Source organism: Thalia democratica, chromosome 8, assembly GCF_965202585.1.
Source record: "Thalia democratica chromosome 8, ktThaDemo2.hap1.1, whole genome shotgun sequence".
Classification (NCBI taxonomy): Eukaryota; Metazoa; Chordata; class Thaliacea; order Salpida; family Salpidae; genus Thalia; species Thalia democratica.
In genome coordinates this window covers 46,112,763-46,140,030 of record NC_139172.1, presented here as the reverse complement: position 1 = coordinate 46,140,030, position 27,268 = coordinate 46,112,763, and the positions used below count along the sequence as shown (strand labels likewise).

The 27,268-nt window shown below is 22.9% G+C and overlaps 1 protein-coding gene across 1 annotated transcript; it reads right to left on the bottom strand.

The window, feature by feature from the left end:
• Positions 1-4,083: 4,083 nt before the first annotated feature.
• On the bottom strand, positions 4,084-26,792 carry LOC145843264 (sodium- and chloride-dependent glycine transporter 2-like). The gene is made up of 5 exons (XM_082950728.1): positions 26,678-26,792; positions 24,997-25,128; positions 24,568-24,729; positions 23,889-24,093; positions 4,084-4,180 (listed from the first exon to the last, which is right to left on the bottom strand). The coding sequence occupies exons 1-5, from the start codon at positions 26,790-26,792 to the stop codon at positions 4,084-4,086; spliced, it is 711 nt and encodes a 236-aa protein (XP_082806854.1).
• Between the last annotated feature and the right edge of the window lie 476 nt (positions 26,793-27,268).

Here is a 27,268-nt window from a genome sequence, read left to right as displayed (position 1 = left end):
TACTACAATCAACAAATCTGGTTAAAAATGGATAAGGCAGCAAAGAAAAGAAAAGGATTTCAACTAACAATTGAAAACAAGTTAAAAGTTTGCGATTGGAAAACAATAATGTGCCTAAAGCTGTTATAATGAGCCAGTTTAACATTGGTAAGTCAACTTTAAAAGACATTTTGAGAGGCGAAGAAAAGTTCAAAAAGTTTAAAGCCGAAAAAAGGGAGCTGGGACTAATTGGAGTTGCTAAAACGGCAATAAAAGTAGAGGGAGGCGTCTTTGACAAGCTAGACAGCGGCCTTCACATTTGTTTTCGTCAGCAACGTGAAAAGGGTTGTCCAATAACTGGCCCAATACTATTAGAAAAAGCCTCCGTGAGTTTTCTGCTAAGAAACGAGAAAGCACTGTAAAACAATCTTCCATTGTTTCTGTTTTCAAAAAAAGTCTTAATTTAGTAAAAGTGTTAACAGTGTAGTTTTTTTCCACTTATTTAGAACTTATAAAATTTTGTTTCGTTTAGTTTTGTCTGCTTTAATTCTTTTTTCTTTGGATAAAGTAAAATAAATTAAATTAACAGAAATTTTATAGTACGTTTTGTTATATACATTCATAATATAACTAAGGTAGATAATTTGAAAAAAAACGATATTTTGTTCTTATCCGGCCAAAGGCAAATCCGGCCGTATTTTCAAAAAAATCTTGCCCAACTTGGCCGGATTAGCGAGGAAGCACTGTACTGAAAATTGTGAGAAATTGTAATTAAATGATATGGCGTAAAAGGGTTTTGCATCCATCCAATTATGGTATTTATTATAATTGTAAAAAAGGTTTAAAATATTAAAATCAACAGAATTTAACAAAACTAAAATGTGCAATAGTTTAATGCATTAGTAAACAAAACCAATTAAAAAAAAACACTTCTAAACTACATTTTTGGGTAAAGTTGTATATAAGCTACATGTTATAAAATTATTGCTAGTAGGTTAATTTAAAAGTAACAATTATTTTCAGTTTTATTATATATTTCTAATTATTCATTTATACATTTTCATTTGATATAAACTTAATTGACTAATAACTGTATAATCGAATGCGTAAATTTACAAAACTGTTTTAAAAAATTCAGATTGTATATGCATCACATGCAGCTTTACTTTTAAACATAAAACAAACTTTTCGTATTTAAATATGAAAAAAACTGAAGGTTATTGTATGCGAGTAATTTGCTTGTTAAATTTGTAAAAAGGAACAGTACATTAATATTATTTAATTTTACTCATATTTGTAAAAAAAAAATATTTTTTTAACAGTCATTATAACGTGACGTCACTAAACAACTTAGTTGAAAACTAAAAAAAAATATGCTAGAGTAAAATTTTTAAATAAATCTATTATCTGAAATAAAATTAACATTTAAAAAAGAACTATATTTACTGATAATATGCTTTAATAAGTGTTTCTAATTAAATGAAAATAAAAAGATAAGTTTCCATGAATAAGCAATCAAACAAGAAGTTATAATGAAACTTAATTTTTTTAAAAACTCACAAACACTGTACAAACATTGTTAGATAAAGTTGTACTTCTAAAATTAAATATATAATAACTTATAGTATACATTGAAAAATAATATTTAAAGCTTTTAGAACACTAACGTAATGATCAGGTTTACTAAAATTTAGGTTTAAACAATAAAATCATGAAAACTTATTCGGATTTTTTTGTAACTAATTATAAACGGTAATAAAAACTTGGATTCAGTTTTAAAAAACTTCAGTTTAGATTAAACAAAGAATCAATTTAACGGAATTGTTAGCAAAATTATTATAAAATGTTTTACGTTATTGAACTTATTAATAAAATATTTCTTATTCAGTATTGAACAAAATTTTTGTAACCCTTCAATTAGTGATCTAACGAATCCAGAAATTTTGGATTCGGCCGAATCCGAATCTTATTTTCAGATTAGGATTCTGCCGAGTTCAAATCCGAATCTCAATTTTGAAATTTGGATTCGGCCGAATCTGAATCGGAGTCCAAGTCTCAGTCAAAATAATTTAATAATTTTTTTTTTGAATATTTAATGTCCCAGAGTTTTATACACTTATAATCATCAAGGGTAGTTTGCCTGATAGCTTCAAGCTTCCTTTTCTTCGGAGGTTCTGATGCAGTACAACTTTTATCTTTGTCTGAAGATTAACTTTAAGACTTTTTGTAACTCTCGCTGTGTTGAGTTTTCACGTGCTCGTAATTGGAAAAGGTAGTATTTAACTTAGATTGCTACTTCCTCTTTTTATCTTAGAACCGCAGATATTGCATAACGCGATGGAGTTATCTTCCTAATACAAAGTAAAATATTGCCAGACTGTTTAAAACTTATTATTACTGTAAAACAAAGATAACTATAGAATAATAACATTATTGTATTCTAAAATTAAAATGCACTAAATCTTAATTCTAAATAGTAATTTAATTTATATGTTGTGTAAACTATACTTTGATAAAGCTTTTAATATAGAACGTAATAGTTTTGCTCGTAAATTATGTTTTCATTTAAATAAAACATTTTATGGATGTAAAAATATGTATTTTAAACTACTATGCAAAACATAATACTACATAATACAAACTAATACATGTTTTAATAACTATTAAGCTTGTGTTCTTAAAAAGCACAAGCTTTATTTGACTAGGGTATCAAACTTATTTCATTAAATTAGCCACTTAGTTACATTGTATTCTAGCATTTGTATTTTTTACTTTCCTAACAGAATAAAAACAGAAATAATTAAGTATAAGCATGTAGATATAGAGCTAAAAATTTGCAAAATTCTGCTTAAATATTTTTTTCCTATTTTAACAATTAAATTTACTTTTCTTCTTGGCATAAATGGTTGACAATAAGTAAAATACTTTAAATATAAATAAAACATTTCAACAATCTACTAACAGAATCTCCAAAATAAAAAAAAATCACAAAATAAGCTTTATAAAACTCTGAGAATATATAAAGAATACATTATTCAAAAATAAACTACAAACAACATTTACCTTATTCAGGATTGTCACTCTTTAAGTCTTAAAATCTGCCTCGACTGACCTTAAACTGTCCTGAGTAACCTCTTGATTTTTCAAATTCTTAGAATAAAATTAGTATCGTTTTGACATCAATAAAAACCAAGTTTTTAATAAAATTAGTTATAAATCAAAGTATTTCAACTAGTTCAACTAAATCTCATTCAGTATCTATGAAAACTAGCCTAGAATTTTGAAAGTCTTAAAACTACCCGAAGGATTTATTTTAAATTAAAATTACCCTGAGTTTGCCAGAACCTCCAAATGATTTTCCAAACTTTTATAATACCGTATGTTTCCCTGAATACCCTGAGTGATTGGAAACCCTTGGTTGCTATAATTAATAAAAGATAAAAAACAACTTATTTAAAAATATTTAGTTTTTGTAAACTATACTTCTGTACTAAAAACAGTACAAAATTAGCCAAATCATTTTTTTAAAGCTGTTGTCTTTAAAGATATATAACAATTAAGGTCTTCACTTATTTTTAAAGACAGGGTTGCTAAATGTTTTTGGTAAATTTAATCCAGGTTTTCAAAAATTGCTCCAGGTTTTCGAAAGTACACATTTTTGGGTCTATTTTTAGTTTAAAGTTTATTTTGAGGTTAAATACTGTTTTAAATTGTATGAAAACATTCAATAGATACTGTAAAGCTTCTTTAAAACTGTTTTTTTTTGTTTCTATAAAAAGTTGTGTTGATGTTAAAAAAGAATATCTATATGACAGAATTCATTGTGTCAATTTAATATTTTACTACAAAGATTCTGAAATTGTTAAAATTCCAGGATTTTAGTGAATTTTATTAAAAATTCCATTTTCTTTATTTTTATTTTCACAACTTCAGATTTTCTCTAGGTTTATAGTCTAAATTGTCAAAATCAAGGGTTTCAGGATTTTTTAGAACCCTGTTAAGAGAATGTTATAACTTTAATTATTTCAAGATTTCGTTTTCATAACAATCTTTTACTTCAAAAACTAGAACATAAAATAAATAGAATTATTAAAAAATTGTGAGCTATGAGTGTTGATGGACCAACATCCAAAGTCTCAGTTGGGTCTTGTTGACTGTCTGTGGGAAGGCTGTCAACCTGACCTTTTTGCCCATATTTATCCTGCAAACGGGGTGATTTTCTATTACGTTTATGCTTAGGACCCTCTGCAGGCAGTTTGGTATTTCTATTATTTAGATTAGACATAATAAAAATAAAATGCTGTTATACTAACTTATTACAATGTATTAGTGAATCTTATTATTTAATACTGAAGACTAATAAAGATTACTTTATATAAATTAGGCAATATAGTATGGGTGAAGTATCTAGTATACATAAGAACCATGCAAAAATTTTATAACAGTTCTTACTCAAAAAGTATAAGCTGCATTAAAAACTATTATAAATAACTAGGCAAATGTTTTTTGATGAAATGTTGCATCAATGGTTTTAAGCATTATTTCTTATAACAGCAGCAAACTCTAAATATTTTCTTAATATTCAGAGTTCAATAATAAGAGTTGCAAATCAACTAAGATTCTGTTGTTAAAGGATTTTATTAGAACATTGTTTTTAAAATAAATATTAAAATGTTTTTTAAATTTAAATGAAAATTTAAAATTATCTCTTAAATAAATAATAAAATGTAAACAAAAAATATATAGATAAAAGTATTCAAACACCTGCTTAAATGTTGCATATTCGAGCTGTATTTCTTTTTCTTTTTCTAAACAATGCAGCAGTTCATGACAACGAACATAAAAATACTAAACAATAAATAAGAGCGGTTACCAAAAAAGCTGAGATTAAATGCCTTAAGTATTTACTTAGTTTTATTTAAGAGTCTAGCAAATATAATATACCATAGTTTTTATACTGTGTGCAAAACTTTAAATCGAAATTGATAATGCTTGTATAAATGAGAAAGCCCATTTTTTATCCACTCAAACGTGAAATCGTTAACTAGTTTTAAACTTCATTTAACTTTTGACAAATAAGTAAAAAAAAAAGAAAGTTTTAAGTGGTCTACCGAGTCCGAATCCCAATCTTATTTTGAAATTAGGATTCAGCCAAATCCGAATCCGAATCTTATTTAGAAATATAGGATTCGGCCGAACCCAAATCCGAGTCTTATTTTGATATTATGATTCGGCCGAATCCAAATCCGAATCTTGGATTCGGTAGATCACTAATTTTCATACTTACTTCAACCTGCAAACAATGTTTTAAATGTAAAAGCCCTCTCCTTTATAAACATTGCTGTTTCAGTTAAACTAATAAGTCAATGATTGTAATAATTACATTAATAATTCATTAACGAAATAGTTAAGAATTTTTTATAATAGTGATTATTTCTTTTTAATATTTAAATATTGTGCAGTGCACTAACTAGTTAACTATTTATAAACATTCTATGTTGTAAAAGTCTAATAAAGGCTTGTTGCCTGCTGATCGAGTTGGTGTGATAAAACTTCATAATAATTTTAAGCTTGTCTTAAGGTATACAAAAATCCAGGCTTAGCCTCTGTATATTTTTGCCGATACTTTTGTTAATCAAAGTAATTACGACTTTAGAACAAGAATTTTTCAATTAGTAGTTAAGTCTTGTATTTATGTAAAAGTTAAAAATCAAACTCGCATACTTGCAAAACATAGTTTTTTTTTAAATATTTTATAACATAGAAATTATAAAGTTAAACTTATACAAAGATAAAAATTCTTTCTTTTCTTTTACAATACAACTTGTTAAACAAATTAAATTTATATAAATTAAATTGTTATAGAATAAAACATTGAAAACTAAAAAAATGTCATAAAAACATCTATTTAGTTTTTTTAATTTCGAGCACTCTGCTCGTTAAAATTAGGATTATCAACGGTGACATTACTTATAGCAAAACATACAATTAAATTTCTAACTTTTTAGTGTTCAACTATAACCATACGTCAAAAAAATATTCTAAATTCATTGAAATTTACTTGAAATTGAAATTCATTTATTAGGGGTGAATTATATATATATTTGGTATTGCTTGCGTTTAGCAAACAACTTTGAAATTTAAATCTGTAGATTACGAGCAATAAAAAGTGTTCTCCTTTATTAAATTAGAAAAAATTATCTTTGCACAAGTATAACTGAGCAAAGTTTTTATCTTTAAATGTTTTGCTGAGTATGAATTCTGAGAAAACTTGATAAGAAAGAACAGTTTTCATAACAATTGTTTACAAGTATTTATGCTCGTAAAAATAAAGATAATTTTCAAAGACGATTAAAGTTATAAAGGGGTACACAAATTTATCAGTTATCAAACCGAAATTATCACGCTATGACACAAAACAATTGCAGTCTGACTTAGTTGAACGAATAAAAATTACATGAGTATAAAACATAATACACATTGAAATGAGGACATAAGTAGTTAATTTCATTAAAATTGTTAAATTAAACTTAGTAAATGTTTATATTCAAATTTAAAATAAATCACTTTGTGCTTTCTACTTTATACTTTCTAACTTTACTCTAAAAAGTAATTTATCTCAAAAAGTAAACATTATCTTTCAAGCTTTATTTTGGTTAAGAGAACTTTTCAAATTGAAAACAAAAATATAATTTTAGGTTAAAAACTTGTTAAAAATTATTTGTCTACTTGTCAGGGTAAAAGTAAACTTAATTATCTTCATAAATGAACTTTTAATGAGAGTAGTGAATTAATTAGCTAAATTTTATAATGTTTTAATTAAAACTAAAACCTTACAACTTTAAAATATCTTAAACCAAAGTCATCTAAATAACTAAATCGATAAACAAGTTAAAAATTGTATTAAAATAACAATAAGAAATATACTTTTATATGCTTATAAATAAAATGTTAATAAATCTTACTTTTTGCGAACAATTTAGTTCGTCTAAAAATGTATAGAAATGATAATTTTCTTAATTATTTATAAAAAAAACTTATTATTTTTGCTCGTAAAAATTTTAAAGCTGCGTCACAAAACAGTTTAAACGTAAAAGTTTAATATTTTTTTTGTTTTATACTTCTTTAAATAAATAATTTTTTTTATATATACTGGTTTTAATATTTTAATTTATTAATAGTTTTTGAAATTAAATTCTTCAATAATTTTTAATTTTTTTAAAGTACATTTTAATCATCAGAAATTTATTTCGAAAGTATTTTGGTTTATTTAATTTAGTTTAGTTGTTTAGTTTAGTTATCCTTTAAAACTTACATACATAACAAAGACAACTATAAGTTGTTACTTTACCAACTTAAAGGTTTTGTTTAATTTAATTTTTAATATTTCCTTTAAAATTTTATTAAATTATTAGTTAAACAATTTTTATTTAATTATAACAACTTAATTTATATAATTTTGCTATTTGTTTTTACGAGAATCTTAGTTTAATGATTTAGTTTTTCAAAAATACTAACACTGACTAAGTAAATTTATAAAAATATTGCCTACTTTATCTACAAAAAAAAATAGCTGAAATTGGATATAGCTTTGTAGTTTTATATTTTATTCTTTAGTTGTTTACTTCATTTTTTGATAAAATACTTAATCTTTTAAGTTTTATTACTTAAACCTTGACCGTCAAACTACATCCTTTTTATACTATCAAATAGTGTTTTAAGAACTGAAACAAAGGTAATACAATATTTAGTTTTGTAAACTAATTAAAATAAAATAATACTTGTAAGCGTAATTTTTTTCATTTTAATATCCTTAAAATGTATTTATATGTTTTTTAAAATATAAGTTATGTTAAATTTTTAGAAACATAAAACAATATTAAAAACAAATTTGTCTGCTTACTATAATAATGACATTTTATAAACATTTATATATGTAAGTTTTAAACTTTTATCAGTATGCGAGCAAAGTACTCGTTAAAATTACGATGGATATAGAAGACTAAGTAATCAAAATATACTAATATTATATACCTTATTTTAGAAATTTAAAATGTGGAATTTAAAAATTACGTCATTAAACTTTTATCATCTTAATTTATTATGTAAAAATATTACAAAACTGCGCTATTTTAAAATACGTCACTATTTTTCATACGTACATTTTTTAATTAGTTTTCTGAGTAGTTTAAGGTCTACTGTTTTGTTACTACAGTTTTACATTTTGAATTTAGTAATTTGTTATTTGATTTCAACTTACTAAAAAAATATATATTAATTGTTCTTTAAAAGACTTAACTGCCTAAATACTTTAATACTGTAGTAAATATCTAATGTCACTTATTATTTTACTTACTTAAGACTACTTTGCAAACATAATAAAATGTAGAGTAAAATATAAAATAAAATTTTTACTCTTTTTAGCGGTATCACGAGAATATCTAATGCGTTTCTAACTATTTAAGCCTTAATTCTATCATACAAAAGTAAGCTGAACTAAAATGAATAAATTATACAATTAATTTATTGATTTATATACTCTGATAACATAGTTTGATAAGTGTACTAACACTTATATTAAGAAAAAAAACTAAATTATTCTGATCACGCAATCAATTAAAGTTGTATAAAAACTATGTTATACTATTAAAATTGGTAATTTTTTAAACATGTTGTGGTTTTAACTATGAAATTTTTACACTGAAAAAAAAATATATTTAGTTTTAAAATAAAGTAATAAAGTTTACAAAATAAGGACATTTTTATTCACAAAGTAATTAAGTAAAAGTAATTGTAAAATATAATTTCAAAACAGTTATTAAAACTGAACAGTATTTTTTTTATTGAAAATATTTCATTAGGATCGCTTAAAAAACTGTTGAGTTATAATATGCATGTTATATTTTAAACAAAAAAAAGATTTTTTCAATTAGTAGCTCAAATAAAATAAATAAATTGCACTTGAAAAATATTTATTTAAATACTATGATAAAATGGTTTGATAAATGTTATTACTGTTGTATTGAGTTAAAAAATTGATTTATTCTGACCAAGCTTTCAAATAAAAATGTATAAAAAACTATTTTATAATATAAAAATTGGTAATTCGTTTTAAGATATTGTAGTTCGTACTATGTAATTTTTAAATTGTAAAAAAACATTAATATTGACTTTTAAAATTAATTTATTTTTTAAAAATAAGGATATTGTAATTCAAAAAGTTATTTAGTAAAAGTTTTTGTAAAGTATAATTTTTAGGCAATTAATAAAAACTAAACAGTATTTTATTTAATAAAAAAATACTTAATCAGGTTAAAATATGCATGTAATATGTTATACAAAATAAAGAATTTTTTCAGTTAGTTGTCGAATAGAGCTTATAAAGCTATTTAAATATAAATAGAAAATAAAATAAATTATATAAACATTGTTTAAAAGCACATGACTGTATTTAAATTGAGTTTAATTAATTGTAAAAACAAGAATGTTACATAACAAAAGCATCTAGTGGATTATTTTAAAACTTTTTGACTTTTGTCATGTATTTAAACACATGTTTTTTTTTTTTTAGTTATATTTTTATATTGTTTTAATTTTTTAGTTTAACTTTAATATTGTCAAATAGTTTTCAATACATTTGAATATAAATTAATTAGCAGTTTTGAAGAAAAAAAAAAAAACTTTTTATTTTAAACATATAATAAAAGGTAAACATTTTTACTACTGTAGTAAATCACAAGTTTTAAAAGTTACCCTTGAACATTATATTCCAAATATAAAACATTAAGCTTTTAAAATATTTAAATTGGATAACTTTTGAAAACTTAAAGTTTGAAAATAAAGAAGCATAAAACTGATTTTAAAAGTTTTGAGAAAGTTTAAATTTACATGAAAATATAGTGAAAACTCAACTTTTTAAGTTGATTTTTTGCACTTAAATAACAAATTAGTTTTAACCGCTTTACTTAGTTAATTGTTAAAAGTATTTGATAAGTCTAGAAAAATAAAAAATATATACTTCAGTTTGTGAAACGGTAGAACAAACTATACAAAATATTTTTTGTTTTATTCTTTATTTTTAACTAGATTCGATCATACTAACTCTTAAATAACTCGTTGTAGAAAACATTTTCTTATTTCATTAGACTTTAAAAACACGCCTAATGTCGAATTCTAAAACTTTATTTATGAAAAAGTAGTGATAGTAGTTTTGTATTACTTAAAATTTTTTATAAAAATTTTTAAGTTTATTTTATGATTTAAAATGTTACACTAATATTCTAAAATTATTTCAAAATGTTTTGATTAGTTTAAAAAAAGTAAGGGTATTTCACAGCTAAACAGTTTTTGTGACTTAAATCTTATTTTAGCTTAAAGAGAATGAAAATGAATAAAAATGTTATTATATTTTTTATATTTTAGTAAGTAAAAATATACCTTGTTTGAGCATAAGTTTGAAAATTATATTTGTACGTCACACAAGGCTTCAAATGCAGCATAATTGTTTTGAGTAAATTTAACGGTTAAAACGAAATATGTAATAAGTTTAAACATTTTATCAAGCTTTTTTAATAAAACTAAAACAATAACTACTAGATATAAAGTGTTATTTATGTTAAGCTAAAGTTTATTATATATGTTGTGTGCGTTTTATATCATAAACTACTTATTTGAGCAAACTTATATATTTCATATTGATTTACTGTAGTGTAATTTAATTTTTCAATATGTTCTTATTAATAAGTTTTTATATTATTAGAAAAATGCAATGAAAACTGATTGTTTTAAAACTTTACAAAATTTTCAAAATTTACATAAAATTAAAAATTGTTTATTTGCTAAACAAACTTTCAATAATTTTAAACTATAAATATTATGCTGAAACTTAAAGCATTATAACATAACTTTATTATTAGAGTAAGCTTACTTATCTAGTGAATAAAATTACTTAAACAAGATAAACAACACAGAATTAAAGTTGTAAAATAATATATTAAATTTTATTTTTTCTAGTTGCATGCAAGCATTTCGCTCGTTAAAACTTAAAAATTTTGAACATGTCAGATAATTAACAAAAAAATTAATAATAAACGTTTACTTTAAAATCTTTTTTGTTTAACTACAACACTACGTCACAAAATTTCAAAATGTTTTTTTAATACATAAAAAAAAATATTGCTAATCATTCAGGAAATTACTTTGCATTTATAAGAAGTGGTTAAAAAACAATTTGAAAACCATCAAAAAATATTGACTTCCCTAGAGAGCTCTGTGCAAAGTGACATTTTTTAAATAGTTTTAAACTAATATCCTCATATTTCGCGTAAGTATAATAATAATTTTGAAGATGCAAAAACAGTAAAAACATGATTAACATTAAAAAAACGTTTAGGTTTTCTGTGTGCAGTAATAAAAATTCTTACAAAGAGACCGTTTAAAAGTTTATCCTGTTCTAGCAAAAATAATCTGAACTAAAAGGAATTAATTTGTATTTATAAAATGTATTAAAAAAATATTTGCATTTAAACTAGACTGCTACGTCACTTTTTAAATTTTTTATCATAAAAAATATTATCTAAAACTAAATTTAATAAGATAAAAAAAAAATTATTTTTTATTAAAAATCTTGTGTGGTTTATTCAAGTTGAGTGTTATCTTCAGATAAATAGTTTTTTAAGAAAGCTCAGCTTGTGCATAAGAAAAATTCTGAAAAAAATCAATTGATTATATAACTGTTTAGCAAATCATAAAACATATGTATAGCAAATCTTTGTTGCCTGCAAAATAAAGCTCGTAAAGATTTGATATTTGCAAGTTAACCGTTTCGTGAAGTAACGTAATAGTTCACATTGGTTGTAAATCTTAAATTTAATACATATAAGCTATATGGTTTCATTCTGAAATATACCATTGCACTATACTTTTAAGGAGCTACTAATGCTAAATGCGACTATGAGTTGAAATATTTAAAAAATTTTTACTTGGATTAAAAACTCTATGTTTTGTTTTGTTTACTAATTCGTAAAACTGTTTTGATGAAGTACTGTTAAAAACTAAATTCAAAATAGTATTTATCTAAAGACTAAACAGTAAAATTCAATAATTAAAGTCAATATTTTTTCTTTAAAGTTTGAATTGTTACGTCACAAGACAATTGTAATACAAAGCTCTAAGTATTAGTGTTATTGTTTTTGATATAGAAGTACTTTTAGCACATAACTGGTTACTTCTTAGACAAGAAACTCTAATTTAACTTGAATACCATAATTTTGAAATGACAACCTCTAACAGTATCTATTTGGTCTAATACACTATAAAGGTAAAACTATTAGTAATTCAACATAAAATAAGACTTATGAAAAAATTTTACTTTTATGTACTTATACATTTTCTAATTTGACAAAGTTAATAAACTAATATAATAAATTATAGTTTTTTTAAATTACATAGCTTATTTATTTTACAAAAACAACTAAGCAAGAAAAACTAAGCCTTTAGTTTTTTACAAAGTTTAAACAGGTAGCGACCATGTAAAACAAGTAGAGATAAATGAAAAACTTATAGAAATATTTAAACTTACTAAAAATTAGTAATTAACAGTTCTTGAATAATCTTTATCTACTTTCGATTTTAATAGTACTATGTGTTTGTTTTAGCTGAGTAATAAAGCATTGCTTGTACACAACACTTTGAAAAAATTAAACTAAGTTTATAAAAGACTTTAAACAATCTTTAAAAAGTACTTTTTGTCAAAACAGTAAAACTTACAAAGTAAAAACAATAAAAATAAATTAAATTTGTAAATAATTATATACTTTAATTTTATTAATCTTTTTTACTAAGCAAAAACTATTTTGTATTCAGCTTAAATAATTTAAATTCTTGTTATTTTTGGCTTGAACTGAGGTTGTTAAATGGTTTCTTTTGTTTAGTTAATGTGATGATTGTTATATTTATATATATATTTGATTTTGTTTTTGTTTTTATAACATTTATTTTTACTTTGTTATTCACAAAACAATATACACTTTTATAACTAAAAGATAATAATAATTATATATAAGAAGCTTCCGAAATTACGTTAAGATTCAATAATTTTATGTACTATTATAGTAAAACTTAAAAAAGTTAAAACCATACTAAGTTAGTTATAGGCTTGTTAAAACTATGTTTCAGTTTGTAGTATGTCTGAGAATATTAGCTTGTTAAAAATTCTTAAACAATAGCATTAAAATATAATAGGCTTTTTCGCTAAGCGCGTTACTTAAAACAACTTATTTTATTTTATTTTGATCATTTGTACAGGTTCTTACGCTCTGTACACTTATGAAATTACAATTAGCTTTTTTTTGATGATTTAGAAAATTAATCAACTAATAGGTTGAATTGTATAAATCGATTTAGTTTTATATCTTTAAACTAGTTTTTACCATGTTTAAAAATAGAAATATTATTATTTTTAAAACCAAGCTATGGTTTGCAACTATATGAGTGTTAGCTATTACTAAGTTATTACCTAATTTATGAGTTTTGTACAGTAGAATTATTATTTTGTAACTTTGAAATACTTTAAGAGCTTTAGGAGAAATAAAATAAATCTATTAAACAACTTTAATAGTACAAAAATTTAAATAACAATAAATATTTTTTTAAACGTTGTTTATTTGCAAATAAATACTGAAGTTATAAAGTTTTAAGTTTTGCATGTGAATTGTTTTATGACGTAGTTATAAAAGTTTTACAGGCAATTATAACCGGTAGGACTTTTTATGTGTACTATTTTATGGGCACTATTTTATGTGTAGAATTGCTGCATTCAATTATGCCCATAATTTGATGAGATGTCATCAAAATGATGTGTAGTATTTAGATGTTGCTTCAATTAAGTGAAATAAGTTTTTGTACTTTTCTTTTGTAAACAAAAAAAAACTGTATAGGCCTCTAAAATGTTGAATTTAAATTTATGTTTATGCCATGTAAACAATACTGACTAAAACAAAACATTGAAAATTTACATTAGTGTTTTAAGTGTAAAACTTTGCTTATAATTAAGTTTATGAATGCTTGTTTTTTTAAACAGCCAAATCACTTGAAAAATTAGTGTGTAACTTTTAGTTTTGTCATAAAAATTGATTATTATTTTTTTGTTTTTTTTTTTTTCATATTGGAAACTTACATTTATAACAATAAAAGTAATAAATAATAAATTACAAAATATATTTTTTTCAAGAAAATATAATTTTAACATTTTATATATTTTGTATTGTTTGAAACATTTTGTATTTTTATACAAGATTTAAAATTTTAAAAGAAGTAAAAGTGTCAGCAGCAAAATAGAAGACTATATAACAGAATTAATCTTAACTTTTTTTGTAAAATATAGAAAAAAAATATATATAAGTAGTAAAACAGTTGTAAATTACAACAAACCAAGTTGCAATTTTAATGCTGTTTTATCAACTTCATGAGTTTCATCAAAGTGTACACTTTTTCTCAACTCACTAAGTGGCCTCAAACTTAATCTGGAAAATTCGCTAAACACAAGTTTTTTAAACTCATCTCCTGGCAAATGTTTCAAATTAAAGAATAAACTTTTTGTGTCATAGCTTTTAAAAAAGAAACCTGCTACAAAAAATATAAAAAACAAATTTAGTAAATGATCTTATTTTGTAGGGTTTGAACTAAGGTATAAATTGCTTTTTACTGTTTTCAAAAATCTAATTATTTTTGATATTTAACCAGTCAAAGGCAGAAACCTAAAAACATGGTAAAATTAAGAAACTCAAATATAAAGCAACTAAGTTTACTAAACAAGAACTAAAACCCACATAATTAAACTGTGTAATAACTGATACCAAAATACAGGGTTGTCACTCATTTTTTAATTTTTTTTCCAAATTTCTTCCAGATCTTTAAAAGTACATATTTTTGGGTCTATTTTTGTTTAAAGTTAAATTTATGGTAAGATAACTATGTTAAATAATATAAAAAAAAAATCCTGTAGAGCTACTTTAAATCTTTTTTTTAAATTTTTGATGATGAAAAAAAAAATTCTCTCTATGAAATAAATTTTTTGTGTCAAATTCAAATTTTACTACTGAACATGTTCAAACTGTATAAAATTCCAGGTTTTTCCAGGTTTTATGTTTAAAATTTAATGTTTTTCCAGGTTTTTTTCAACATTTCTTAAATTAAAGGTTTTTCAGGTTTTTTTTCCTAAATTTACAAACTCCAGATTTTTCCATGTTTCCAGGTAAAGTGGCAACCCTAAAATTAATATTACTATTACTAAAAAAAACATTTAATGAGCATTATAACAAATACTTTAACCTAAAAAGACCAAATTAACAACTGTTTTACTTCTTATATATATATTTTTTCTATATTTTACAAAAAAAGTTAAGATTAATTCTGTTATATAGTCTTCTATTTTGCTGCTGACACTTTTACTTCTTTTAAAATTTTAAATCTTGTAAAAAAATACAAAATGTTTCAAACAATACAAAATATATAAAATGTTAAAATTATATTTTCTTGAAAAAAATATATTTTGTAATTTATTATTTATTACTTTTATTGTTATAAATATAAGTTTCCAATATGAAAAACAAAAACAAAAAAATAATAATCAATTTTTATGACAAAACTAAAATTTACACACTAATTTTTCAAGTGATTTGGCTATTTAAAAAAACAAGCATTCATAAACTTAACTATAAGCAAAGTTTTACACTTAAAACACTAATGTAAATTTTCAATGTTTTGTTTTAGTCAGTATTGTTTACATGGCATAAACATAAATTTAAATTCAACATTTTAGAGGCCTATACAGTTTTTTTTTGTTTACAAAAGAAAAGTACAAAAACTTATTTCACTTAATTGCAGTAACTTAATTGCAGCAACATCTAAATACTACACATCATTTTGATGACATCTCATCAAATTATGGGCATAATTGAATGCAGCAATTCTACACATAAAATAGTGCCCATAAAATAGTACACATAAAAAGACCTACCCATTATAACAAGTTTAATTTATTATCAGTAATTCGTTCAGGTGATATAATAGAAAACTGTTCGATAGTTTTGTTGAATTGTTTTGACAAGCTAAGTGCTTGCAAATAGTAACATTGTTAATATATTACAACGTTTATCTGACTGTTTTTTACAGTCTATTTTCATTCGTTGACTTCGTTAATTTCGTATAAAGGTTAGGTTGTTTACTATGCTTATATATCAATTATAAATAAAGGTTAAACAAATTAAAAATTTAAATATTGTTGTAATTGTAGATTTTCCTTTATATAAAAATACTAGTATAAAATATTCATTTTCTTTTTCTTAGTAAACAAACTTTAAAATCTTAATAACAAATTATATCATTAACTATATCATCAACTACATTAAAGTTTGTTTTTGATTTTCATAATAAAGTTAAGAAAAATACAAATAAATGATTGTTTTATAAAACGCATATTACTTAATTATTATCCTAATGTTTGTTAACAGATTTCTTTTTTTAATGGTTATTCGTTGTATCAAGTTGTTTCAATGGCTTAAAGGTTTTTTATTTTGTTTTTAAAACCATTTACCATTAAAAATGTTATTTGTGAATGTCAACCAAAATATTCAATACATTAATATATGTGAAAGAAACTAGTTTATTACAAATTTAGTTTATATGTTCGGTTAATTGTAATAAAAAACAATTGTACTTTAAAGTCGTTTGATTTATAGCAATTTTAGTTGAAATTTAATCAATAACAATAGTAATTCCTATCTTTTACTGAAAGAAAAAGTTGTTTTAAAAGATTGTCACTATACCATTATTTTAATCAACATTTTAGTAAATTACTTTATAAAAGGAATAAGTTTTAAAACTTTAAAAGCTTGTTTTTTAATTAACAAGTATCATTATTAAGTTTTTTATGTTTATAAAAAGTAGTTGAAATTACAAAGTTTTTTAAACAACTTAAGGAATTTTTGCTTAAAAAAAATAATTTTACTTTAACTTTCAAATTGACAGTTTCTTGAAATAAAAGTAAATATTTAACTAAATATAGATACCAAAATAAACAATTATAATTAAACAAAATCAGACTTTAAAAAAGCTCTAAATTTTAATTTGTATTCGTTGACCGTGTGTTAAAGTTCAATATTTGTTGTTGAAGCATCTCAATTTTTTGATGATGACCGAAATAAATACTGCTTTAAAGTAATCAAACGAGCACAGACTATAATCACACAATAAGCTGACAATTTATGAGACAATAGGCTGTGAATGATTTAGCTGAAACTCTTTAAAAATTAAAAAGCTTAACTTTATTAAATAGTAGATATATATAAAATGTTCATAGGTTTATTTATGATGTACTTGGCGGCAAAGTATTAACAATTAATATCATTAAAAAAACGTTATTAAACGTTCTGTTTGTATTTAAACAATTAATGAATTAATAAGATTGAAAAACCTTGTTACTAAACATAAATTAAACGAAAAAGATGTTAAAACTATTTACTACTAGTATGTAAGCTAACGAATGAAAATAGACTGTAAAAAATAGTCAGATAAACGTTGTAATATATTGACATGGTAACTATGTGCAAGCAGTTTGCTTGCCAAAACAACTCATCAACATTATCGAACAGTTTTCTATTATATCACCTGAACGAATTACTGATAATAAATTAAACTTAGTATAATTGCCTGTAAAACTTTTATAAGAACGTGATAAAACAATTCATATGCAAAACTTAAAACTTAATAACTTCAGTATTTATTTGCATTAAAAAAAAACGTTTTAAAAAATATTTATTGTTATTTAAACTTTAGTACTATTAAAGTTTGTTTAATAAATTTGTTTTATTTATCCTAAATCTCTTAAAGTATTTAAAATTTACAAAATAATAATTCTACTGTACAAAACTCACAAATTAGGTAATCATTTAGTAATAGTTAACACTCATATAGTTGCAAACCATAGCTTGATTTTTAAAATAAGAATATTTCTATTTTGAAACATGGTAAAAACTAGTTTAAAGATATAAAACAAATCGATACTTACAATTTAACCTATTAGTTGATTATTTTTTTTATATCATCAAAAAAAAAGCAAATTGTAACTTCATAAGTGAAAAGAGCGTAATAACCTGTACAAATAATCAAAATAAAACAAAATAAGTTGTTTTGAGTAACGCGTTTAGCGAAAAAACCTATTATATTTTAGTGCTATTGTTAAAGAATTTTTAACCAGCTAATATTCTCAGACACAACTACAATCTGAAAAATAGTTTTAACAAGCCTATAACTAATTAAGTATGGTTTTAACTTTTTAAAGTTTTTCAATAAAAGTACATAAAGTTATTGAATTTAACATAGTTTCGAAAGCTTCTTATATATAATTATTATTATCTTTTATTTATAAAAGTGTATATATAATTTTGTGAATATCAAAGTTAAAATAAATGTTATAAAAACAAAATCAAAAAAATAATATATATATAGCAATCATCACATTAACTAAACAAAAGAAACCATTAAACAACCTCAGTTCAAGTCAAAAATAACAAGAATTTAAATTATTTAAGCTGAGTATAAAATAATTTTTGCTTAGTAAAAAAGATTAATAAAATTAAAGTATATAACTATTTACAAATTTATTTTAGTTTTATTGTTTTTACTTAGTAAGTTTTACTGTTTTGACAAAAAGTACTTTTTAAAGATTGTTTAAAGTCTTTTATAAACCTAATTTAATTTTTTTTTTTTAAGTGTTGTGTACAAGCAAGACTTTATTACTCAGCTAAAACAAACACATAGTACTATCAAAATCGAAAGTAGATAAAGATTATTCAAGAACTGTTAAATACTAATTTTTGGTAAGTTTAAAAATTTCTATAAGTTTTTCATTTATCGCTACTTGTTTTACATGGTCGCTACTTGTTTAAACTTTGTAAGAAACTAAAGGCTTAGTTTTTCTTGCTTAATTGTTTTTTGGAAAACAAATAAGCTATGTAATTCAAAAAAACTATAATTTATTATATTAGTTTATTATCTTTGTCAAATTAAAAATGTATAAGTACATAAAAGTAAAAGTTTTTCAAAAGTCTTATTTAATGTTGAATTACTAATAGTTTTACCTTTATAGTCTATTAGACCAAATAGATACTGTTAGAGGTTGTCTTTTCAAAATTATGGTATTCAAGTTAAATTAGAGTTTCTTGTCTAAGAAGTAACCAGTTATGTGCTAAAAGTACTTCTATTTCAAAAACAATAACACTAAAACTTAGAGCTTGGTATTAGAATTGTCTTGTGACGTAACAATTCAAACTTTAAAGAAAAAATATTGACTTTAATAATTGAATTTTACTGTTTAGTCTTTAGATAAATACTACTTTGAACTTAGTTTTTAACAGTACTTCATCAAAACAGTTTTACGAATTAGTAAACTAAACAAAACATAGAGTTTTTTATCCAAGTTAAAATTGTTTAAATACTTCAACTCATAGTCGCATTTAGCATTAGTAGCTCCTTAAAAATATAGTCCAATGGTATATTTCAGAATGAAACCACATTGCTTATATGTATTAAATTTAAGATTTACAACCGATGTGAACTATTACGTTACGTCACGAAACGGTTAACTTGCAAATATCAAATCTTTACGAGCTCTATTTTGCAGGCAACAATGATTTGCTATACATATGTTTTATGATTTGCTAAACAGTTATATAATCAATTGATTTTTTTTCTGAATTTTTCTTATGCACAAGCTGAGCTTTCTTGAAAAACTATTTATCTGAAGATAACACTCAACTTGAATAAACCACACAAGATTTTTAATAAAAAATAAATTTTTATTTAGCTTATTTAATTTAGTTTTAGATAATATTTTTTATGATATAAATTTTAAAAGTGACGTAGCAGTCTAGTTTAAATGCAAAATATTTTTTTTAATACATTTTATAAATACAAATTAATTTCTTTTAGTTCAGATTGTTTTTGCTAGAAAAAGATAAACTTTTAAACAGTCTCTTTGTAAGAATTTTTTTTACTTCACATAGATAACTTTAACATTTTTTTTAATGTTAATAATGTTTTTTACTCTTTTTGCACCTTCAAAATTATTATTATACTTACGCGAAATATTAGAATATTAGTTTAAGTCTATTTAAAAAATGTCACTTTGCATAGAACTCTCTAGGGAAGTCAATAATTTTTGATGGTTTTCAAATTGTTTTTTAACAACTTCTTATATATGCAAAGTAATTTCCTAAATGATTAGCAATATGTTTTTATGTATTTAAATAACATTTTGAAATTATGTGACGTAGTGTTGTAGTTAAACAAAATAAGATTTTAAAGTAAAACGTTTATAAATAATTTGTAATTTATCTATCATGTTCAAATTTTTTAAGTTTTAACGGGCGAAATGCTTGCATGAAATTAGAATAAACAAAATTTAATATATGAATTTACATTTTTAATTCTGTGTTCTTTATCTTGTTTAAGTAATTTTACTCACTTGAAAAGTTAGCTTACTCTAATAATAAAATTATGTTTTAATGCTTGAAGTTTTAGCATAACATTTTTAGTTTAAAACTATTAAAAGTTTGTTTAGCAATTAAACAAGTTTTATTTTTATGTAAATTTTGAAAATTTTGTAAAATTTTAAAACAATCAGTTTTCATAGAATTTTTCTAATAATATAAAAACCTATTAATAAGAGTATATTGAAAAATTAAATTACATTACAGAAAATCAATATAAAAAATATAAGTTTGCTCATATAAGTAGTTTATGAGAAAAAACGCACACATAATATAAAATAAACTTTAGCTTAACATAAGTATCTCTTTATATCTAGTAATTATTGTTTTAGTTTCATTAAAAAAGCTTGATAAAATGCTTAAACTTATTACATATTTCATTTTAACCGTTAAATTTACTCAAAAATTTTTTGCTGCATTTGAAGCCTTGTGTGACATTACAAATATAATTTTCAAACTTATGCTCAAACAAGGCATATTTCTACTTACTAAAATATTAAAAATATAATAACATTTTTATTAAGTTTCATTCTCTTTAAGCTATAATAAGTTTTAAGTCACAAAAACTGTTTAGCTGTGAAATACTCTTACTTTTTTTAAACTAATCAAAACGTTTTGAAATAACTTTAGAATGTTAGTGTAACATTTTAATTCCCAAAATAAACTACAAAATCTTTATTAAAATTTGTTAGTAATACAAAACTACTATCACTTCTTTTTCATAAATAAAGTTTTAGAATTCGACATTAGGTGTCTTTTTTAAAGTCTAAAAAAATAAGAAAATGTTTTCTGCAACGAATTATTTAAGAGTTAATATGATCGAATCTATTTAAGAATAAAGAATAAAACAAAAATATTTCGTATAACTTGTTCTACCGTTTCACAAACTGGAATATATCTTTTTTATTTTTTCTAGGCTTATCGAACACTTTTCGCAATTAAGTAAGTAAAGCGGTTAAAACTAATTTGTTATTTATGTGCAAAAAACCAGCTTAAAAATGTGAGTTTTCAATATATTGTCATGTAAAATTAAATTTTTTCAAAAATTTTAAAATCAGTTCTATACTTCTTTATTTTCAAACTTTAAGTTTTCATAAATTATCTAATTTAAATATTTTAAAAGCTTAATGTTTTATATTTGAAATATAATGTTCAAGGGTTACTTTTAAAACTTGTGATTTACTACAGTAGTAAAAATGTTTACGTTTTATTACATGTTTAAAATTATTAGTTTAAAATTATTTGAAAATATAAACAAAATAAAAATTAAAAAATATAAACCCTGCTCTACATAGTGCATTGCTTTGTAAGTAATTGTGTACACATACATATATGAAACCAAGCTAATGAAAGCTTTAAACAGAAAGTTTAAGGTAAATTTTAAAATTTTATTAAAAAGTACTAAGTTTATAAAAAAATAAGAAAAACACTACAAAAAACTTCATATTAGAAAATTTACTTTACTGTTTGGTAAGTGTTTTGAGTTATTTGTTATAAGAAACTTTATACGAGCTTACAACTCGTCAAAATAGTTTCACAAACGTTTACATAATGCACATGAATTGAAGAAGTTAAAGTACAATAAACTGTTTCAAAATTTAAAACTGTAGAGAGCTATTGTGTTACGTCACAAAACAATTTATATGCTTATTGATAAAAACACAATAGTTTTTTTTCTTTGCAGTAAAATGCAGGATAAGCACATCACAGTTTTTATCAATTATAAAGCTTATTATATCACATAAAATATTAGATTTTAACATTGAAGTAACATTAACTGGTTTTGTTAAGTTTATAGAATGTTTAAGGCATAAGCTAAAGACATCTCCAAGTTTAGATTTTAATCTTAATAAAACTGTTACATATATTACGTTTTCAAACGAATTTAGTCCATAATCATGTTTGTAATTTATAAAGACTATTTTTTTATTTCTTGAAAATATTTCTATTTCATGACGCATACAAAATTGAATAATTACTGGAAAATTAATAAGGGACTTATTAAAATCTTTAATTGTTATCTTGTTTTAAGATTTTCATTAAAATTCATACTGATAATTTTTAATATTGTTTTTTTTCAAATTTCTGAATTTAAATGCATTGATAATACTGTATACTAAATACCAAAAGTACTTGAACATGATTTTAAAGAAGCATATCAAGTAGTATTTAAAAACATAATTTTTACTTTTAGACTTTATAAAAACAACCTACAAATTTGTTGAATTATTTCCATTTGCTATATATTTATACAATACTTTTACAGTATTTAGTCTCTATGTAATTATCATAGAATTATGTTAATATATTAATTTAAAGCAAAACGCTGATGGCAAACCAAGTTTTTTGATAATATCTTAATATTTAAAATTTTGAATTTGTACGCGAGGATTTTCTCGTCTAAATAAAAATACCAATATTATTCCGGTACTACTTTTATTGTTCAGCACACTGTTGTTTAAACCTTATTTATAAATTACAAAAATGTGATAAACACAATGTTACGTCACAAGACAGTTGAGAAATCACTCAAAACAAATTTTATTTATTGCATGTGCAACACACAATGCTTTTTTTGATAAAAAACAAAAACTATTAAATTATTTTTTTAGTTTATAAATAGTATTCAATTTTTGGTTTATTTTTCTCTAATATTTTCTAGAATAATTTTGTTCAAAATAGTCTTAAGATTTGTACTACTTATTTAGATATGTAGTTATTATAAAGTTTTGCGTGAAAATTTAACAGAGATTGGTTAAAATAAAACTTATATTTAAAAAAAAGTTTGCTCATTTAGTTTGCTTTTTCTACATGTGGCCTTTTAAACATACCAACTAAAACCCTTACATCTTATTGTTTTCTAAACTATTGGAAAAAAAATTTCAAAAGGTTCTCACAGCAAATCATAAAATATGAATCTAGTTTACACTGAGAATTTAGGTCAGGACCATAGGGGTTCGTTATATTTACAAGTTTTTTTTTTTTCTTACTGCAGATACAAGCTACAAACAAACAAGTTATTCTCAACACCATGCACATAAAGTACTACATAAGTAACAAAAGCAATAACCTATAGCTCTTGGTGGTATACTTATGTTTAAGTATAAATTTAAAGTTAATATACACAAAGTGATTTAATGTACATATTTTTTAAAACAAAGTAGTGAATTTTACTAGCAAGTGTTCAAAACTTTATAGATATCCTGTGAACAACTAAGACAGGTTTAAATTTATATTATTCAACTAATAACCATTAAACAATGACAGCTGGTGAAATGTAAATCACAAGACAAACAGTTACAGTTTTCAACTGAACAACCTTATACAGACATACTTTTAAAAAATATAAATGGGACTAACCAGTAATCAATTGCTGCAGTAGATATGCTTGGAACACTGTATTTGACACACTCAGTAAGAGTGGTGTTAAGTACAGTGGTGTTTAATGCAGATGGGATTGCAGTTGTGTTTCCACTTACTGTTGTGTTTCCACTTACTGTTGAATTGTCACTTATTGTTACATTCTCAGTTGCTGTTGTAGTTTCATATTTAATGCATACTGGATCTGAAATTAACTCAAACTAAGTACATACTTAAAAAAAAAATAGATATACATGTGTAAATTTTATATTTTTATACACAGTTACTGTAATATACATGCTTAAAAGATTTTTATGCTTTTGATTATGTACAATCTAAAGTTTTGAAAAACTTGTCCTAAATTAAACACATATATATTTTTATGTATCATTTGTATGCAAATGAACTTAAAAACAAACAAAAACAACGTTTTAATTTGTATAAATATAAAGGCAGCATCATTGATCTTATAACTTAATGGCAGAGTTGTACTAAAAAAGTAACCAAATATTTTCTTTAAACATACGTTATACGTAAATTGCAAAACAATCAAGTAAATAATTACTAACAACCAAAGCTAACTTTACAGGTACATATTCATCTTGTTGTCATAACAACTCATTAAAAACTGTTTTTGTTGTATAACAATTATAAAATTTGTCATAAATAATATACTCACTTGAAGAGCCATTGCAGTTGTTTGAGTTCCAATCGTTAGTGCAGTACCTCCATGGAAAAGGACTTGAAAATGAAGAAGTCAAGTAAATGAACAGGTAGTATGAAAACACTCCAAAGTATATTGACACCACAAGTGACAATATTGTTATACAGATTCCAGCACCTATGTTTTGTTTGCTATTATTTTATGTAATTTATTAAGTTATTTCTCAACTACTTTGTTTAAAATTTATTTAAGTAGATCAACTATGATAAACTATTTGTTCAAATAAAAAAAAATTCAATACAATACTATCTAAGAAATTTTAATTTTTTTAATAAACTTTTAAACATTATTCTAACATTAATTTAGTTATTTATCAACAAAAAACTATGTTGAATTCAAAATCTTGTAGAAAAATCATAACACCTTCTTTATACATTAACAAACCTTGTAATGCAGGTACAACTTTAAATGCTTGCAGAGGAGACAGATTGGTGTACTGACCCCAGGCAAGGTCCATGTTTAATAGGGGAATGCCCACAATTAAGAACAGCAACAAGTAAGTGTATAGGAAAGGGGCTGAAATAAAAACAATTTAGTTGTAGCTCTCTACAAATTTATTTTTACCTTCTTTCAATAAGTAATATTTAGTGTTAATGGATTACTTGTGATTTGTAATTTGTGAATGATTATGATTTTTCAGAAGCAATATCTAAAGCAATCATTTTCAAAGGGAATAGGAGGTCAAATTTTTTTATTCACTAAAAATAACATTGGATATTATATGAAAGCTTGAAGTACAAACTACAAGCCAGTTTTTATAGAATTAAAAAATCTTATTTAACTTTTGAGATATTAAATTTTTTATAAAAAGTTTCCCATAAAAACACATAGACTTTCGGGGTCAATTTTCTTGGAAGTTTAAAAAATTACAAAAAACTATGTTCTCCTTCATTTTTTGAGCTAGAGACCTCGCACTTTCAGGAAACATTCTTTTTCTAGTTTAAAAGACTTTGAATGTGGGAATTTTAAATTTATTAAACAAAAAAACATTTTAGATTAAAAAACGAAGATAGGTATTTTTAAATTAAAAGTTTATTTTTCAAAATGCCAGCATTCAATTTTTTTCAAATTTAATAAAACCCTATATGTGAAAATTTAAAGAAGATTGCTTAAAAAATGAAGGAGGAGATACATTATTAGTGAAATGTTCTATTTTTTAGTTTAAGTCTTCCATTAGGAACCTATTTAGGTCACCGACTTAAATCGCTCATACCTCAAAGAATATTTTAAATTTTTTCAAGCGGCTAAAAATGTCTGATAGCTCAGATAAAACTCTATAAACTAAGATCAACTTGTAAAAATCAAGGTGGACCCCCCCTCTATGCCCTTAATAAATATGTGCCCCTATTTTTTTTTCTATGTGATATATTAACATTTTTAATATTTTACATTTAAAATCAAAAATGGTGATAATGCTTGTAAAAAAATCTATTTAACTTTAGCTTTAGAATAAATTAAATATAAAATGTTTGTTTTCATTTTTTAAATTAATATAAAATTTTTAAAACATGGACACCATAGGAGATGTAGAGAAAAATAAACTTTTAAACATACTTATCTTAAATATATAAATACTGCATTTGTTTTAGCCCAAATTATATAATAAATCATTGACAACTAAGTTCCTAAATGCAAAACAACAATGAAACTTAAGTTAGTTGATCTACACGCTCTATGAGACCAAATAAAATAACTACTTGGATTAAAGAAGTAAAAGTGTTTCAAAAAAATTTTACATTTTTAAACTATGTATTATGATTATTTAATTAAAACAAAACCATTAACAAATTAAACATGTTAATAGAACAAAAGTATTTTATACCTAAAAAACTTAATATTTTTAGTTATTGAAAAAGAATATTTTAAGTTTATACCAAAATAAGCATTTAATATAAGCTTATTTTTATTTAACTAACTTTATAAAGCTATCAGAAATTATCATTCTAATAATTTTAAACAGCCAGGTTATACTTTTAAAATTTTAAACAAAACTATATCACAAATAACTTGTTTCACCGCTTTATAGTAATGAATTTGTTAATTAAAATAAATATTCTAGATTTACCTCCACCATTTTCTATAGCTAGATAAGTGAACCTCCAAAAAGATGAGAGACCCACAACATAACTGAAAAAACTCAGATGATATTCAAGTTTGTTTGACCAACTTGATCTCTCCATTTTAATTTAGTTGCATTATATATAAATAAACTGTTATTTATTTTGTAAGCTTAAATATTTTAAGCACACTTAGCTGATTTTTTTTTACTTAAATAAAGTATTAACTTTTTTTTTTAGTTTACATGTAATATGGTATAAAAATATATGCTAGCATTATAAAAACTAAGAATAATCAAAGAAATTTAATGGATACTAAAATTAGATAAATCATAAAACTTAAAGTAAATCTTTTAACTTAAAGTTTTGTTTTATTTTATTTATAATGAAAAAAAGTTTTACTTAATTTTAGTTAAGATTATTGTTATTTCTACAACCCAAGACAATTCCTCTGCATATTAACAAAGTAGCATTATATAAACAATGTAATTGTTTTTTAATGATGCTCAGTACAACTAATGTATTTAGATAGACTAAATTATTAAAAGTATAACCAAGTTTCAGAACAGAGATTTGTAACTTCTAAAATTACTTAAAAA

Coding starts and splice junctions, on each gene's coding strand:
- LOC145843264 (XM_082950728.1), bottom strand. CDS start 26,792: ATGGAGAGATCAAGTTGGTCAAACAAACTTGAATATCATCTGAGTTTT. Junction 24,094..24,567: donor CAACTGCAATGGCTCTTCAA/GTGAGTATATTA, acceptor AGTTAATTTCAG/ATCCAGTATGCATTAAATAT. Junction 4,181..23,888: donor ACTGCAGCAATTGATTACTG/GTTAGTCCCATT, acceptor CCCCGTTTGCAG/GATAAATATGGGCAAAAAGG.